The 17496-nt window shown below is 51.9% G+C and overlaps 2 protein-coding genes across 2 annotated transcripts; one reads left to right on the top strand and one right to left on the bottom strand.

Moving 5' to 3' along the window:
• Positions 1 to 563: 563 nt before the first annotated feature.
• On the bottom strand, positions 564 to 9418 carry COPE (coat protein complex I subunit epsilon). The gene is made up of 10 exons (XM_090027340.1): positions 9228 to 9418; positions 8876 to 8938; positions 7037 to 7137; positions 6039 to 6191; positions 4572 to 4625; positions 3916 to 3997; positions 2769 to 2924; positions 2111 to 2179; positions 1507 to 1581; positions 564 to 920 (listed from the first exon to the last, which is right to left on the bottom strand). Exons 1-10 carry the CDS (start codon positions 9354 to 9356, stop codon positions 873 to 875), a joined length of 930 nt encoding a protein of 309 aa, XP_089883466.1. The 5' UTR covers positions 9357 to 9418; the 3' UTR covers positions 564 to 872.
• On the top strand, positions 9411 to 16373 carry DDX49 (DEAD-box helicase 49). Its single transcript, XM_090027339.1, has 13 exons — positions 9411 to 9665; positions 9743 to 9866; positions 10423 to 10508; positions 10951 to 11072; positions 11263 to 11450; positions 11598 to 11738; positions 12383 to 12458; positions 12864 to 12940; positions 13485 to 13582; positions 13998 to 14072; positions 14311 to 14399; positions 14802 to 14873; positions 15039 to 16373. Exons 1-13 carry the CDS (start codon positions 9551 to 9553, stop codon positions 15213 to 15215), a joined length of 1440 nt encoding a protein of 479 aa, XP_089883465.1. The 5' UTR covers positions 9411 to 9550; the 3' UTR covers positions 15216 to 16373.
• The last annotated feature ends 1123 nt before the right edge of the window (positions 16374 to 17496 follow it).

Below are 17496 nucleotides of genomic sequence, written 5' to 3' on the forward strand. Positions count from 1 at the left end.
CATGGTGTCACATCATACTTGTTCTCCAGTAGATCAGGTCAATGAGTGCTTTTGCTTTTTAGGAACGAACCTGAGCAAACATGCCTTTTACCCAAGCTGGCAGTCACAAGGAGTTAACAAGGGACATAGGCCAAGATGCAGTTCTGCCCTATCCCCATGTTGTAGGAGACTAGATTTTACTACCAACAGATCAACGCTGACCCACTACTATTAGGGTACTCAGGTGTGGCTATTTTTACTTGGGGGAAACTTCACTTTCCTCTCTCAGCAGCAGCATCCTGTGACGCTGCATAAGGAGCATCTCTCTTTTAGGGAAATGCAGAGGCAGGCACTGGTGTTGAAATCAAGGGAAGGGGCAGGTTCTCAGCACCATGCTCTTGGAAAGCCCCAGAGGTAAGAATTGCAAGCGTGGTGGTAACTCAGGACTCACCCACATCCCAGCGGCACTACAGAGAGAAGAATTAATCTATACACTTTATCCGAAAGGAACATCCACCTCATGTATGACCCAACTTGGGGAAGAATTACTTTCATTCCAGCAGGCAAAGTAAGAGCTACGCAGGTCCAGAAAAGGTTTTATTAGGAATGTTTAAGGTACAGTGTTGCAAACTCTTCTGCACTGTATTTTAAACAAGCAGTTCAGGTGCTAGTTAAGTCACAACACAAGCTTAAAGGCCACACATCTCCAAGCAGCTACATGACACAAGCTTGGCATCGTCTCGCTGGCTGCGCGAGACCATGCCACGCTGAGAGATGCGAGACCAACTTGCATGATGAATTCTTCACACTGCCAAAGAGGCTTTGTGCATCACCCTCAAGTTCCCAAGGTACCGCAGCCTGGATCCGCAGCCTGGGTCCCCCTCCCCGAGTCCTCATGCGCTGGGGGCATACTGCATGACCAACCGGTCAAAGTCATTCTCCTTCAAATCAATCAAGAACAAAATAGAGATGCTTGGTTTTCTGCTACTGAAGGATGAATGCCTAGTGGGCCAGAGAAGAGGCTAACACACCTGTAATGTGCAGGCAATACTAAACTTAGAGTAGCCTAAATCAGCTGTTATCAACTTTTTCTGTATAAGAAACTTCCATGCCCTTATCTTACAAAGCTTCCCTCCCATCCCATCCCCTTCCCTAGCAAGGCTCAGCCAGGATCCTCCTCCTACTCAGCCAAACAAGAAGGGCAGAGTGGGCACAACCCTCAGACTGAGAACCCTCTCTAAGCTATAGTTTGTCACAGGTCCAGGCAGGCATCCCTCCTTTGATTACTACTTTGTTCAAATATCTGCAGCTGTCTTCACAACCACAAGGGCTGGAATCTGGATTTTTACTTCTAAACAAAAAAAATGAAAGTGGAAGGATGAGCTTGATCTTCCTGAAACCTGGTTGTGACCTGCTCGAGTTATCAACACTCACAGATGGAGAACCGCTACTGTAAGCGACCTGCTGGGCTAATTCAGGCAATGCCATGACCCATGATACCACTAGATTGGGATGTGAACTGGTTACCTTTGCCTGATACTCCTTTATAAACGGGTGGTTTTTATGTGCATCTTTTAATTGTGACAGGTAGCGATTTGTAACCTAGGAGAAAGAGAAACAGATCACTTATGCACCGAGGTGGGAGGACAGAAAGCCAAGCTGAAACAACAGGCACTTTATAATTTGCTTCCAGAGAGCTTTACAACCTCTCGTTTCCCTCCCACTAACTCCAGGGTGAGTATCACCTCCAGTTCAGATCAGGATAAGATTCTCCTATGTCCTGACCACCAGGAGCCCCAGCATGAATCAAGAGGAGCTACAGATGCTCATCACCTTTGGAAAAAAAAATCAGACCTTAAATGACACGCGCAAAGTTACACTGGGTTGAAGCAAAGCTAGAGCTGGGACTCAGGAGTTGCAGGCTACTGCTCCTGCATTCCTTCACCCCAAACTTCCCTCTCAACCATATGGAAATGCTCAGGTTGAGACAAAGGTACAATACTGAGCTGATAATCTACAACGGGGTCAAAATATTCCAGTTATGAAAGGAGCCTGCAGGACCTTAAAGCCCAAGCAAGCTCACTACTCGGTATCAGGAGGACACTCACATTTAGGGGAGAACTAGCCTCACCTCTGGAGGTTTGCCCAAGTGCTGGGACAGGACAACGAAGTTGATTAAAGTCTCAGGGTGGCTGCTATCCTGAAAACAGAGAAACCAAACATTAGGCCCACCTGACCTGCCTCCCAACCATTTTAACCAGGTGCAACAGATTTCTGCAACTGGAAGCCAACCTCTCCTGAAGAAACCACAGCTCAAAGCACAGGAAGAGACAAGTTAAATGAACAGAGCCACTAAAAAGTAATATGTTCCTTAGTGAATGCAAGATGGGTAGGTGTGTTCTGAGGCAGGCAGATGAAGGCCAAAAAGTTGGCCATCCAAGGGTGGGGATTTCTCTGTAATGTGCAGCCTCATGGAATGAAATATATTATATACAATAAAGTAAGGCCCAGTCTACTCATAACTGGACAACCTGCTTGAGGCTGTCCGGAGCCTCACAGAGAATTCAGAAGGAAACAGGACTTACAAAAAATGCTATGGAAATAAAACATGTTTAGAAAGTTTCCTGGAGGCTGCAAACAAACAAGGTGGGGCACAAGAGCAGAATTTGAGATTAAACCTTTACAAAAGGGTCTTAGAAATGTATACAGGAAGTTGAACCATAAGAACTTGCTGTATCTCAGTTTTTCAATGGGAAAGATTTGAAACCACAGTTACGGTGTCATCCTACCTTGTCCAATGCCTCTTGAAGCACGCCCTCTGCATCCTCCCATTTGCTCTGAGCCATGTAGCATGCAGCTTGCCCATTGAGCAGAAGCAGGGTGGGTGAACTTTTGTCTGCCATCTCTTGGAAGATGTAATAAGCATCCTGTAATTTCTCACCACCCTAGAAAGATTGCAACAATTGATTTCATAGACATTAGGGCTGGAAGGGACCTTGGAAGATGATCGAGTCCAGCCCCCCACCCAAAGGGCAGGAAGTCAGCTGGGGTCATAGGATCCCAGCAAGATAAGCATCTAATTTGCTCTGAAGCTGTTCAATGTAGGTGCTTGAACCACCTCCGATGGCAGGCTGTTCCAGACCTTGGGGGCTCGGACAGTAAAGAAGTTCTTCCCTATGTCCAGCCTGAAACGGTCTTGTAGTAGTTTATGACCATTTGACCTCATCATCCCCTGGGGCGCTCTGGTGAACAAACATTTCCCCCAGATACTGGTGGTCACCCCTGATAAACTAATAGGTGGCCATCAGATCACCCCTGAGCCTGCGCTTTCCCAGGCTAAAGAGCCCCTTTGCTCTCAGCCTGTCATTGTAAGGTCTGCTTTCCTGACCTCTGATCATGCGTGTGGCTCTTCTCTGGACTCTCTCAAGCTTCTCCACATCCTTTTTGAATTGTGGAGCCCAAAACTGGACGCAGTACTCCAGCTGTGGCCTCACCAAGGCCGAGTACAAGGGGAGAATGACGTCCCGGGATTTGCTTGAGAAGCATCTATGGATGCAAGTCAGCATTTTGGTCGCTTTACTAGCCGCAGCATCGCATTGCAGGCTTATGTTCATCTTGTGGTCAGTGATGACCCCCATGATGATCTGTGTTACTGCTGTGCTAAACCAAGAAGAATGCATGCAGCTGTTTCAGGTGAAGGCCTGAATGCTGCAAAAGCAATGCAGCTCCACCACTCAGCTGAATCATCTCTCTTTGATCAGCAGCAGTCTGTGTACCAGACGCAGGGCAGCTGGGAAGTCCAAGATATTTGAGTAATTTACTCTAATGTAAATGAAGTATTTACATTCCTCCAATTTAGTTTGCACACCTTGGCTGAAGGATGTCTGAGGGTATTTGAGTAATACAGCAAAGCACGCTGCTGCCTATAATACTCACTATTGCTAGATTCACCCAGGCAGTAGCCAGCTGAGTGAGGGTGGCATCCTCATCTTGTTCCTGCATCTTCTTTAGCTCCTTGCTGCATGAACACAAACAGAAGTCAAAGAATGTGGAATGGACAGAGTACCGTTTGGTTCTTTAAGATACACACTTACGGCTTGAGAAAGGAGAGAGAGAAGCTTGCTGCCTTTGCATCTCAGGGATTCAGAGTGGTTTGTGACTGGTTCTGTATAGCCGTATCCTCCCCTGTCCCTGAGGCACAATGGTACTGGGCTATCTCCAGCATGTGGGAAGCACCTCAAATGTCAGCAGAAGGCAGTTCTGCCCCCCTTGTAGAAAGCAGTGACCCACTCCCTGGAAGTGCAAATCAATCTCAACCTTATTGGCCAGAGGCTGCCACATTTCTCAGATCCCAGCCAAGCAAAGGCTCCTGTCCACTACACCTATGACCATCAGCTTCAGAAGCTGTCCCATGGGCACTGAATACAGAGCAAAACTGGAACTGAACATTGCAGCCTGTGGGGCTAGGTAGATTAAATCTTCTCAAGAGGTCAGAATCAACAAGCCTGGCAAGCACACATTCTCAAAACAAAAGGAACTGAACATACAAGCTATCAGAGATGTGTGTGGCACATTGGAGAAGGCAACCTTACCGAGCTAGATCCAATCTGTCAAGCTTCAGAAGTATCTGGATCATCATGGCCATGCTGCAGGGAACAAAGGCAATCAGATCTGCAGCCTCTTGGGTACTTGGCTCTTTACATATCCCCTGTACACTGCAGCATCTAGAATCCAGGCATTGTTCCAGGAACTGTCCCCCCCAGAGGCCTGGGGCCAGCAATCATTATGACAGTGTTCCTCTTTTTGCATCAAGGATTACATTCTTAGCTGTCTCCAGTCCTACATCTATTTCTGCTCTTAGGTCTACCTGATCCCCCAGTTAATTTCCAATGAGTGCTTTATAACACATTCTTACCAAGTGCTTATTTCAATTTGTGAAGCATAAAACCAAGATCACCCCCTTTTTATTACAATGCAACCTCATTATAACAAACTCCCTTGGAACCAGGATAAGAGTTCATTAAAAAGAGGGCGTGTGCACTTTAAAAGGATTAGTCAATTTGCTGAACCCTAATAACGAAGAAGTTGGATCCTGCTGTGAGGATTATTAAAAGTGGAGGCTTCTTATACAGAGTAGTACTGTACTGTTAAATAAAAAGTTTGGATTTGCAAGAACAGATTGGTAGCATAAGAGTGATGTTGTAGCCATGACAGTCCAGAACTTACACAAGAGGCAAGGATTTTTTTAGATTGGTATCTTTTATTGGACCAACTATGTAGTTGGGATAAAAGTTAGACGAACTTTTGAATGCAAGGCATTCTTTGTCAAATCTCCGGCAGAGTCCAATAAAAGATATCGCTCTAAGAAATCCCCATCTGTCACAGCAGTAGATCAGCATTTAGTTGCAGTCAAAATTACTGAAGCAGAACAGGAAATCAGCAGACCTCTTTCCTCATTCTGAATCCTGAGGAGTGTCTTGGTGCTTAAATCTCCAATATAAAACACCTGGTCTCATTTAACTCAGTTTCTGTGGGTCAAGTATAACTCAACACTGCTGCAGCCCACAGCATCAGGACACTAAGACAGGTCTTGCCTACAGACACAGCCTGGATATTTGACCCCCCCTCAGACAGTCTGCTACTTAGGATACAGAGACAATGCCAGCAAGTTGAAACAAGCATCTTATTTTACTGTCTTTGCAACAATAAAAAAGCAGGCTGTATTATCTGGGCATGTGGCAGAAAAGTCTGCTCCCACTCACTGACTGCTCCATCACTACAGCACTGGAACTCATCTCAATAACCATGAACATCCAAGATAACAAATCTTGGGTTCCTTAATACACACTGGGCAAGGGTGTGTCTTAGTCCTGGGTGAAGCCAAATCACCCATCATTTAAAAGGTCAGCATCTCACTGAAACAGCATCTGCTCAGTGTCTCATAAGTTCCTAATAAGCTTCAACATAAGTCAACTGTTGCCCATTTGCATGGCAGTCTGTCCTCATATAATGAAGAGTGCAACTTTGTGACCATCCCCGGTTGTCTGAGCTGGACTTACCACTCCAAGCTTTCCCCTTGGTGCAGCGTGCGTAGAGCTGCATCAGGGTTTTTGTCATGAAAATAGATGGAAGCTGCCATGAGCAAGAAAGTTGTATTGGTCACATCAACACTTTTTGCCATCTTCTTGTCCAAATCAGCAACAATCGCATCCCTGGAAAGAAAAGAATAAGGGTTAGGGAATAAGTCACTGACTTGCCAAAACAAGCAAAAAACAATGACCTCAGCAGAAAGACTCCATGGGATTCTTTAAATTAAGTGTTTTGGACTAAATAAACCAACAGTGAGGAAAGAGGAGTGTTTTTCTTGCCCCCAGTACTCAAAAACAAACCACGGGAATTTTACTAAATAGGACCAACAATATAGCAAAGCTGAAGAGTTCTAGTTCAAATTGGTAAGCTTTCAGCAATATAGCCAAAGTGCCTGAAATCAGCTATTGAAAAGTAGTGATAGACATACAGATAGTCCTCTTCTACTGCCAATTAAATTGAGCTGTGCACCTTTAAAATCTCAGTTCAGCTAGCAGAAGTTAGAAGGACAGACAGATAACTAGTTGGATCAACCAGCAGGAACTGCTTAAATAAGAACTGCTCGAGTTCACTGTTATGACTTAAAGTTTGAGTGTATTTTAGTGTGTGCTGCCACTGAAAACACAAGTAGATACCTGGCTGCGGACTGTTAAAAGTGCATCAACATTTTGTTAATATGCTAAAGAATACATTGTTCAACAAACTTCAATACTTGTTTTTATGCCGCATAAATCAGTTTCAGGGCAACGATATTCTGACCCGCTGAATTTGGAGCATGAGAAAAAGAGCATAAACATGGGCCATGATCCTACATAATTTCAAACAAGGCTACATGCCATCAAAGGATTGCCCCCAGCCATATTTCATTACAGGACCAGAGCCACATACAGCAGTGACCAAGGTTATGCTCCCATTATCGAAATTAGTTTTTCCCCTAGAAACCAGATTGCTGTAACAATGTCCGACTTACCTCTGATTCTCACTCGAAAGATATTCTGCAAACATTTTCACTGCCTGGAGTTCAGGGCAAGCATTGGCTCTGATTTCATCTAGCACAACACCATATTTTCTCTGTTGAGATGAAAGGGAAAGAGTCTGTAAAATGTTATTTGGGACACAGGTGTTGAAGATACGGCCCGTGGAGCCCTCTGATTCAGCCCATGGGCCTCAAGTTGAACCAGTATGCCAGGGCGCATGCCCCACATGATGTCCATGCCAGACTGGCCCTACACAGGCACTGCATGCAGTGGGCACCCTGTGCCAGCCCCACATGCCGCATGCAGTGTGAATCCCATGCTGGGGCTGACATGTGCTGCATACAGTGTGCCGGGGGCCAATCAGGCCCACAAACTGGCCCCACAGAGCCAGCACATGGGTCCAGTCCAGTGTGGGCACCTCACAGATTGCGTGCTCCATGCACGGGCCCCAGACCAGGGCTGGCGCATGTTGCACACAGGGTTGATCCAGGGCATGCAGTGCATGTTGTGTCTGCACCAGACTGGCTCTGGTGAGTGGGGTCAGTCTATGGGTCCAGTCCAGCCCACACTCGTTATCCAGCCTATGGGGCCAGATGAGTTTGACACCCCTGATTTAGAACAAAGAAAAATAAGTAGTTGACTATAAAACAATATGGGTTAATCTTTGTCACGTGTTCTGACTTGCTCAGAATCTAAGACAGGCTAGGGAGGTAGAGCAAAGACCACCACTGCACGAGTCGCTATTAACCAGTATACTCCCTAGTGCAACCTGAGATGATTAAGCAAAGAACTTTACAAAACTCTTCCCCAATATTTAAATCACCTAGAATAGGCTGGTCATTTCCTCCCCCCCCCCCCCGTTCCTACACACTTAGGCTCAGACTGAGACACCTGAGTCACAAGAAGCCCTGCAACTTCTCACCTATTGCTCTTCACAGAAAACATGGTTTATTTTACTGCGTGTACAGATCTTTCCTGCAGCCATGAATTACACAGCATGTACTATCCGGCGCCATCCATCATTAACTAAAAACATTGACTTTTTTCTTTTAAACAGGACTGGTTTTGACACCTTCAGGTGCCTACACCACTGCAGCTCTTTGACTTTGAGCATCGCTGCCCCAGCACAGACCTAGCCCAACTAGGTTCCCCGGTACTTCCAGAAAAGGCCTCTAATAAGAATGCAAAATGCTGATTTTATACTGAACATTAACATGAATCACGTAACAAAAGATCAGCTGCACCTTGGATCTAAACAATGGCAACGACAGACTGAGCACAGGGAGGGGCTGCACTCAGGGAGAAGCACAGCAAGGGCAAGGGCAGGAGAACAGGGGGATCGCTATCCTACAATGTTGGCTCTTTGGGACCTCCTTCTTCCATCTCTGATGTAGACCCAGCTGCAATGATCATTTTCCATTTAGATGATCAGGCCAGACACTTGCACCAGGCTGCGATACCTCCATCACATTTGCAGACGGGGCATCGAGTCGTTTGACACACCACGACCAGAGTTTTGAACACCGTGGTCGTGTGTCAAGTCCCCACGTCTCCAACAGAAACGAGTCAGAGCTGCCGCAGCGGATCAAAGCCAGGGGCCTTCGGTACTGGGTCTCTCTCAGGCTGCTTATTTGGGCTCCCAAGGACCCACTGAGGACGGCAACGCCTCCAGCTCCCTCAGGCTCGGCAGGCAAAACCACACGCCCCCAACTTCAGCCGGAGCAACTCTCCACTCGCGTGTAAAGCAAGGTGCAGGCCCAGCGAGGTCAGACTGAGCCTCCCTCCCCACCCCCCACGCAGAGCTCACGACCCCCCCCAGCCCCGCTGCTCACCTGGGCGATGTAGGCGCGGTAGAGGAAGACATCCCGCTCCACCTCACGCTCTGCACTGGACAGCTGTGGGGTGGGAGGAGGGACAATCACTTCAGGGCCGGGGTGGGGGGACCTCACAGGCACAGCCTGGGGCTTGGGGCCCTAAAGTAACATTAGGGGGCGGTGCAGACCCCCATGGTGGTGGGGGCTGTTGGGGGAGGGGATGCTTGACAGGCTCAGCCCCTCCCTCCTGGGGGCGGAAGAGGCATCTGACGGAATTGAGCCCCGCCCCCCCCGGGGCTGTGGGGGGCTATAGGGGAGGGGCCGCTTGACAGGCTCAGCCCCTCACCCCTGGGGGGGGGGGGGGCCGCACCTTGACGCGCTGCGCCTCGTTGATGGCGGCCTGGAAGGCGCCGATGTAGAAGCTGTTCTTGACGTCGAAGAGCTCGTCCGCGTCCCCCGCCGAGCCCCCCCCGGCCGCCGCCGCCGCTCCTGCCGCCATGACACCTGCCCGACACGTCTCCGGAAGCCGCCGCCGCCGGGCGCGGGGGACGCCGGGAGCCGTAGTCTTCCCCCTCACAGGGAACGAGTCAATGGCAAGGCGCAGTGTCACTTCCTGAGCGCCGGAAATGGGGTGGAAGGCGGGGGAGCGGTGACGTACGCGGCGTGCGCCTGCAGCGGGCGGTGGGCGCGGGCATGGCCGGGTTCGGCGTGCTGGGGCTGGCGGCTTGGCTGGCGGAGCAGGCGCGGCGCCTCGGCCTGGTGCGCCCCAGCGCCGTGCAGGCCGCCTGCATCCCGCCCATCCTGGAGGGTGAGTGCTCCCGGGGGCGGCTGCGGGCGGGGAGCGGACCCTGGAAGGGTCTGGACTTCACGTGTCCCCTCGCGCAGGTCGCGACTGCATGGGCTGCGCCAAGACCGGCAGCGGGAAGACGGCAGCCTTCGTCCTGCCCGTCCTGCAGAAGCTCTCGGAGGACCCCTACGGCATCTTCTGCCTGGTGCTGACGCCCACCAGGTAGGGGCGGGTCGGCGGCCTGCCCCGTCACAAGTTTCGTAGTCATTTGGGGCTGGACGAGACCTCGCACATTGCCGGGGCAGGAACGAGCAGGTGACCCCGGGGAGGTCTGGGCAGGCGCTTGCTGGGTGCTGGTCCCTTGCCTGGAACTGCCCGCTTCTCCCTTTCTCTCTTCCTGGTCTGGCACGGAGGAGTAACAGAGCGGGCAGACATTTGCATCTGTTGATGGCTTGGGAGTATCGTGCTCAATGGTACTAGATCAGAGTTAAGGTTCACATGAGTCCAACATCCTGCCTCCCAAAAACTGGTTTGGATTCAGCGTTACAGCATAACTGGGCATCCCCATAAACATCCCATTTCACTTTGAATTCTACTGAGTGTTGGGCCTTGTTGATGTTGTGTGTCAATAAATTACTTTATGAGCAAAGTGGGGGGGGGGAAATCTATTGGTTCTTAGCTTCCTGGTTCCAGCTGTGATTTCCCTGTGACCCTGTCCTTTGAGGTAAGAAGACAGTCCCCATAACCTTTCTGTGCTTTCCCTCGTCCTCTCTCACAGGGAGCTGGCCTACCAGATTGCAGAGCAGTTCCGCGTTCTGGGAAAGCCGCTTGGATTGAAGGACTGCATCGTTGTCGGAGGAATGGGTAGGTGTGGGCCGCCTGTGCCTGGTTCGCTTCAGGGCTGTTTAAGGAACCGCGAGCTGAAACCATACAGTGACTTTGGGGGAATCTGTGCTTGTCCAGAAGCCGTGGCGTTCTCCCTGTTGGTAAAATCTCACATTCAGCACCAAAATGTGGCATCTCCTGGTTTCCCAGACTTGGGTCCTGGCTATCCCTTTTTAACAACCACAGCAAGAAGGGAGAACTGATCCAGATTAGGATCTGGATGGTGGTCTGCTTTGTCACTGAAACAACAGTCTGAACAAAACAATATGTTTGTGTGATTTATTGTTGATTAAAAATTATTACTTTACACATAAGCCAAGTTCAGCACATGTGGCTGCTCGTGTCTCATTGAGGGGACCCACCTTTGTGCTAGAAACGAGGGAAACATTTTACATGTAAACACTTCCTTGCTGTGTTTTAGACATGGTGACCCAGGCACTGGAGCTCTCCCGCAAGCCTCATGTTGTCATTGCAACACCTGGCCGGCTGGCCGATCATCTCCGCAGCTCCAACACCTTCAGCCTCAAGAAAATCAAGTTCTTGGTAAGGTGGTGGTTCAGCTCCTTTCCTGCCTGAAGAATTTCTCCCACATGACCTGCTGCACCTGGGCACATTAGCCTAGGTCAGAACTGGTGGTCCTGGCCCCCAGACCTGTGTTCAGCTCAGATCCTCCTGCCCTGCATTGCTGTTCTTCACAGCTGGGGTTGACGCTTGTTGTTTGCCTGTGGCTAAGGTTTTGGATGAAGCTGACCGGCTGCTGGAGCAGGGCTGTACTGATTTCACCAAGGACCTCGAGGTGATTCTAGGAGCAGTCCCAGCAAACAGGCAGACGCTGCTCTTCAGTGCCACACTGACTGACACACTTAATGAGCTGAAGAGTCTTGCCATGAACAAACCCTTCTTCTGGGAATCTCTGGCAGAGTAAGTCTCCTGCTTTGCTTCATGTTCAGTTCCCCCTGTCCTGATGTTGTCCCTTCTCTTCACCCTGCCATTCCAGCCCCAAATTTGACCCATTGTGGCATCTTGGAATAACTCCCGTGGGGCCTTTTCTCCCCATCCCCAAAACAGAGTGCGAACAGTAGACGAGCTGGATCAGCGCTACCTGCTTGTGCCAGAGAGAGTCAAGGATGCGTACCTGGTCCATTTGATCCAGACATTCCAGGATGAGCATGAGGACTGGTCCATTATGATCTTCACCAGTACCTGCAAGTGAGTTCAGTGCCTCTCACCATGGGCCAGTTCATGTTATGGCTGCTAGGGCTCATCCCCCAGCCTCCTCCTTGTTATCAGCAAAGCCAGAAAAGCATTCATTATTCTAGCCCAAGCTGAACTTAGGGCAAGTCCTTCCCTACCTCCTGAGAAGGCCCCTGCAGGGCAGGCCTTGCAGTACCTAAAAATATAACCCAGTGGAGGGGCCTGGCCTAATTGATTTGAGGGCCCTGCTTTTATCCTGACCAGCAGGGGATGGGAAAGCAGTACATCCTCCTCTCCCCTGGGAAAGAAACAGTGAAGGATTTAATGTATGACATGAAGTTAATCCAAAGTTCCATCCTTCCATATCCACATATCTCCATGGACTGGAAAAGCCTTTAGCGCTCTTCAAAAAGCTTGACCTTTCCCAAGGGCCCTTAGCCAGCATTCCCAGACTCCCAAGAACAGCCAGTGTCCACAGGAGAGTTCATGCTAACTGTGGAGCAGGCATCTGGCTTGCTCGCCCAGCCAAGATGCTGCTGGTCACGCACTGCTTTGTGGTGCTTGGAGAATGAGAGGCTCTGGACACTACCTGGTTGTGCCCTGGTTCGCCCACTCCCATGAGGGCTGTGAATATAACGAGGAAATACTTCCTCCTTCAGGGATTGTCAGATCTTGAACATGATGCTGAAGAAGTTCAACTTCCCGTCGGTGGCTTTGCATTCCATGATGAAACAGGCGAGTGACTTGGTGGGGGTGACCTTTGGGGGTGCTGGGACTGCTGTTGTTCTTCATTGTGATGGGTGCTAGGCCTGCTGAATTTCTGACCAGGGACTTCAGCTTTTCCTCACTCATCTATTGAGCCAAAGGATTTGGGAGCTCTTTGGCTTTTGACTCCTGGTCCCTTCCCTTCTTGCTTCTCATGGGAGGGACCAAGCCAAGCAGAAGGCATATAGGCCTGAGCCAGCCTCAGAAGCCCATCTCTGCTGAGGTACCTCAGCCATCACTTGCCCTCTGCTAGCCTAGCTCCAGACATGCCAATGTGGGCTTGTAGCCAGCTGTTACTTTTCGTGAGGCCGGAGAGAGCTACCCACAGCCCCTGAGGCTACAGCACTCCTAACCTGGATCCTTTTCCTCTTGCAGAAGCAGCGCTTTGCAGCCTTAGCCAAGTTCAAGTCCAGTGTTTTTAAGATCCTCATTGCCACAGATGTGGCTGCCAGGTAAGAGGAGGTGAAACTTCTCCCTCTGATGGTGAAAGTCTTGAGTGAGTTTCCACTCAAGGCAGCTGGTCCATTGTAGGTAGTAGGGGCAGGGTTGACAAATGGACAGTTTTTTGGGATCCTGCCTCTCCCTTCCTTGTCCAGTGCAGAATTCCCCATTGTAGCACAGTCCAGGTTCAGGGCATGTTGTAGAGCTCCTCGTGTAGCTGGGGCAGCTGGATCCTCTGCTCAGCTCCTGCTGTGGAGTACTCTAGCCTGCCAGTTTGCTGGGAGGCAGATTGGCTTGTGGCAGGGGCTGGCTTGCTCTCTGGGCCTGAGGAGCATAATGGGTGTCAGGCAGGTTGCAGGGGGCAGTCTGTGCCATTTTTGTGGTTGCTGGAAGCGCATGTGAAGCAATGGGTAAGTGCACGGAATCGGTTTGCCTCCTAACCGCAGGCCTGTGACTGCCTTGGAGTCTCCAAGGGCTCTCGGTGAAAGCTGAGAACAGGAAATGGGAGTGTTTGTGTTGAACTGCTGCCACACCACCCCTGTGCTTGTGCTCCAGGGGGCTGGATATTCCCACTGTGCAAGTTGTCATCAACCACAACACCCCAGGCCTGCCCAAGATCTACGTCCACCGTGTGGGTCGTACAGCCCGAGCAGGTGAGTGAGAGAAGCTTGCAAGAGGCTCATAGGTAGTGGCAGCTCTGCACAGGAACTAGGTCAGGTGTACGGAAGAACTGTTCCCTAGTTGGGTTTATGGAGGCTCCCTTGTGGCTGCGGGGCAATCTTTTCAGTGCCAGATCAGCTTCTGGCCTCCTGCCGTAGCAGTGCAGAGCACAGGTTCATTTGAACTGAAATCCTACCAGCCCATGGCAGAGGCATCTGTGCATGACCCTCCCTCTGGCTTGCTCCCCTCTGTTACCCCCCAGCCATTAAGCCAGCGCAGATGTGCTGGGCAGATGGTGCTTGGAGTAGTTTAGTCCCATCCGTCTCTTTGCTGTCCTCTTGGCTAGTGCATGGGGGGTGCTGTTGGTCAGGCTCACATGGTCACTGGTGACCCTTTGCTGTCCTCCAGGCCGGCATGGGATTGCCATTACGCTGGTGACACAGTATGACATCCATCTGGTGCATGCCATTGAGGAGCAGATCAGTAAGTGTGGAGCCTGGGTGCTGCCAGAAGGCATTAAGGATGGCCTAGCCTCCGGGGCTCTTGCACCCATGGATGCAGAGTTGGGTGAACTGATTCAAACTCTGCCTTGGGTTGGAGATTCCCACTTCAAGCCCAGATAAATGCAGGTGGCTGCACTGGCTTTGGCAGGGCTGCCTTACCTGTCTGTCCCCTGGCCTCTCCCTGATACGTGCGCTTCTCCTCCTGTGCCCTGGTTTAGAGACGAAGCTGCAGGAGTTCTCAGTGGAGGAGCGTGCTGTGCTCGACATCCTCACCCAGGTGAACGTCACCCGGCGGGAGTGTGAGATAGTAAGTGTGCGCAGCAGGGATCCACCCCTGTGTTCCTGGCTTGGGCAGGGTGTGTGGCCTTCCCCTTGGATGTGCAGTGGGGGGAGTCTGTGGAGCGGGGGGACTGCAGGACTCTCCTGTTTCTAGAGGAAGCTTGGGGGACGTTCCGAGGAGGCAGGGTTGCATCTGCTGTCTTATGCAGCCTGGGAGCACCCCAGACACAGATTGTTTCCCTGATTTGGGAGCACTTGGGGATGGGGAGGGCCTGTCAGCTGCTGAGTTTGCACAGACCTGGCACAGCTTGGGGATTCCCAGCAAATGCAGCAACCCCCCTGGCTCAAACTGCTCCATGGAGCTGGACTGCTCCCCTGGGACCTGCCGCATGCCTGGCCCTCATGGCCCCTTTGCATTTTGTTTTGGCAGAAGTTGGAGGCAGCCAACTTTGATGAGAAGAAGGAAATAAACAAACGGAAGCAGATGATCCTGGAGGGCAAAGTGAGTGCCCCCCCCACCAGCAGGCAGGGTTGGTGCGCGATGTATCCCCAGGACAGGTGCCTGGGCCCAGGCATGACAGGCACCTGGGAAGGGTGAGGCTGGCTGGCTGTGGGAGGCCAGCCTGGCCCCACTACAGAGCATTAGCTCTTGGCGTTTGCCCCTCAGGACCCAGACCTGGAGGAGAAGAGGAAGGTGGAGCTGGCTAAGATCAAAAAGAAAAACAAGCAGTTTCGTGAGAGCGTCCAGCAGGCGCTGCAGGAGCGGATGCAGCTCCAGGTGAAGAGGAAATTGCAGAAGCGAACCCGGCGGCAACAGCGCCTGGCGGCCAAGGAGGAGAAATGAGAGCCCCAGGCCAGGGCGTGGACATGGGCAAGAGCAACTGCTGGACAGCCTGACCTGGTGTGCTTCCAGCACCCTGGAGGCCCAAAACTGCTGGGGGAGGGGTCAATGGTGCTTCTGGGGTAGCCCCTCGTCCTGTTCTAGTCATCTGGAGGGGCTCCTGGAAAAGGTAGGGGAGGTGGGTCACTCAAGCTTGTTTCCCTTTTGTTCTGTTCCCTGTGAAGGGTCTGTCAGGAAACAGAAATGTTGCTGGTCACCAGGAGGCCGTCTCCTGTCTCCTACCCAGGGCTGGTGCTTGCCACTCTTGTTTATAGCTGTGGCTTCCCCCCTGAGCCAGAGTCTAAAAATACTGCGAGCAGCTCAGCTCAGCCCATCGCTGCCTGACCCGGCTCAGGGTGTCTGAAAGGGGAGGAGGGGCAGGGAAGGCTGTGAGTAAATGGGCTCTGGGCTCTTTGTGGTCACACGTGAAGCCTCTTACCTGAACTCATGGATGCTCCTCTTGGATCTGGGTCTCGACCAACGTCCTCTTAGCTCGGCCTCTCTCTGGTGATCCTTATGGATGCCCTGGGCCTCTTTTCTGAAAACAGGTTTCCCTTGCAGTGTCTTGCTTTGGTCGGTCTGAGTCGCTTCCAGCGCTCCCTGGCTCCTGATCAGCAAGGACTTGGCTTTTCTGCCATAGCGAGTCTCTTACTGTCCCGGGGTGATGTCCCCTTGGTCAGTGCCCAGTGGTGGCTCTCATCCTGCTCCCTCCATATGAGCCTGTGGCACAGACAGTGTCAATCAGCAGAGCTACTCTGGACCTGCCTTGCAAATGGGGTGCTCATGCCAGAGCAGCCCTGGACGTCCTGGGATGGGGTTTGCCTGGACGTGCCCTGCAGGGGAGAGGGGGAGTCCTCAGGGCCTGGGTCAGAGCTGAGCCCCTCTGAGGTATGTGTCTGCTTTTGTGCTTCCTTGAAGAGCTGCAAATCCCAGGGGCCCAGCCTTGCCCACGTGCCTGCATGAGGGTAGGGGTTCGGTCCCTCTCTTCTGATTTTAATAGCGAGTTTGATTCTCTGGTGCCTTATGTGCTGGTTGTAGCCCCTTGTGGGGCTCCCGGGACAGTTCTTCCACCCAAATAAATGTTCACTTGCTGTAAGTGTCTGGGTGTCCCCCACTTCTGCCCCTATTGTGGCGGCTGCTGTTTGGCTGGAAGCTGTGCCTCTTGCAGCATTTGGCATAAGGTTGGGGCTGAGCGACCTGCTGAGATGAGGCCGGAGCAACCATAAGTCAGTGCACAAGAAGGCTTTCCCAAGGTATCCCTGTGGCTGTGCCTCGGTGTTACAAGTGCAGTGTGGGGCCTGCAGGTCCAGCTAGGTGCTTTGGGCGCACCTAGAAAGGTGTGGTATGGCCTGGCAGGGAGGAGCCCTGGAGGGAGCTTGCACATGGTTGTGGCAGCTGTAGCCGTGAATGGGTTTGACTGGGTTGCTTGCTCCATGCACACAAAGCGCATGCACGGCCCCATGTGTGCTGCTGGCGAGGCAGTGACGAAACCCTCCCTGGAGCAGGAGGCTCTTGCCTTTCTGTGCTGCCTCTGAGTCTCTCGGCAGCGATCCCCGTCCCGACCAAATACTGCTGTCTGAAGTGTCTGCCGCTCTCCCTGCTGGCATTTTCTCTGTCTCCTTCCAGCATGCAGCAACAGGCGAGGGCTGCATTGTGATATCTTTTTGCTGCCTCCTGTGGCACCTGGAGCAGGTGCCTCTGCACGGGGAGGGGGCATTCTCACGTGCACTCGAGCAGAGGGTCTTGGGAGTGTCTGGGATGGCTTGGGCTGGGATGGGGCCATTGCCCACCAGCTCATGTGTTCACATCTATCCAGTCCAGGGCCCCTGTGCTGTAAATTCGTTAGGTCTCAGCCTGGCTTTTCAGTCCCTCGTTGCCTGTCAGCCCTGCTGACACACCTACCCCTGGCCCTGCAGGCCCTGCTCTTGGCTTCTGTCTGCCATGCAGGTGTTTGCATGTGTAGGGGGGAAGAAATCTGCCCCCATTTTACCGGGGCTGCTGCTGCGGGTGGGTGGCAGAACCCAGGAGTCCCGGCTCCTACACCTGGTCGTGCGCATCTGCGCCGGCCCCTGTGCAGCCATGCCCCACCCCGCCCACCCTGCCTCCCTCCCACTCCCCGCTGCTGCCCGTCTCCCACGTGCTCTGCACGCTCAATTCTTCTGCCCGGGCTCCCCTGAGCTCTTGGAGGGTTTCCCTGCTCCAGTTGCCATGGAGACATTCCAGCACAGCATCTCGGATGCTCTTG

Source organism: Crocodylus siamensis, chromosome 14, assembly GCF_052110815.1.
Source record: "Crocodylus siamensis isolate JL-2025a chromosome 14, ASM5211081v1, whole genome shotgun sequence".
NCBI lineage: Eukaryota > Metazoa > Chordata > Crocodylia > Crocodylidae > Crocodylus > Crocodylus siamensis.

Excerpts from the sequence above, each read along its gene's own strand:
- COPE (XM_090027340.1), bottom strand. The coding sequence starts at position 9,356 with ATGGCGGCAGGAGCGGCGGCGGCGGCCGGGGGGGGCTCGGCGGGGGAC. Across the intron at positions 4,626-6,038 it reads CAAGGGGAAAGCTTGGAGTG|CATGGCCATGATGATCCAGA; the intron begins GTAAGTCCAGCT and ends TGTTCCCTGCAG. Across the intron at positions 1,582-2,110 it reads ACTTGGGCAAACCTCCAGAG|GTTACAAATCGCTACCTGTC; the intron begins GTGAGGCTAGTT and ends TCTTTCTCCTAG.
- DDX49 (XM_090027339.1), top strand. The coding sequence starts at position 9,551 with ATGGCCGGGTTCGGCGTGCTGGGGCTGGCGGCTTGGCTGGCGGAGCAG. Across the intron at positions 9,666-9,742 it reads CATCCCGCCCATCCTGGAGG|GTCGCGACTGCATGGGCTGC; the intron begins GTGAGTGCTCCC and ends CCCCTCGCGCAG. Across the intron at positions 11,073-11,262 it reads TCAAGAAAATCAAGTTCTTG|GTTTTGGATGAAGCTGACCG; the intron begins GTAAGGTGGTGG and ends CCTGTGGCTAAG.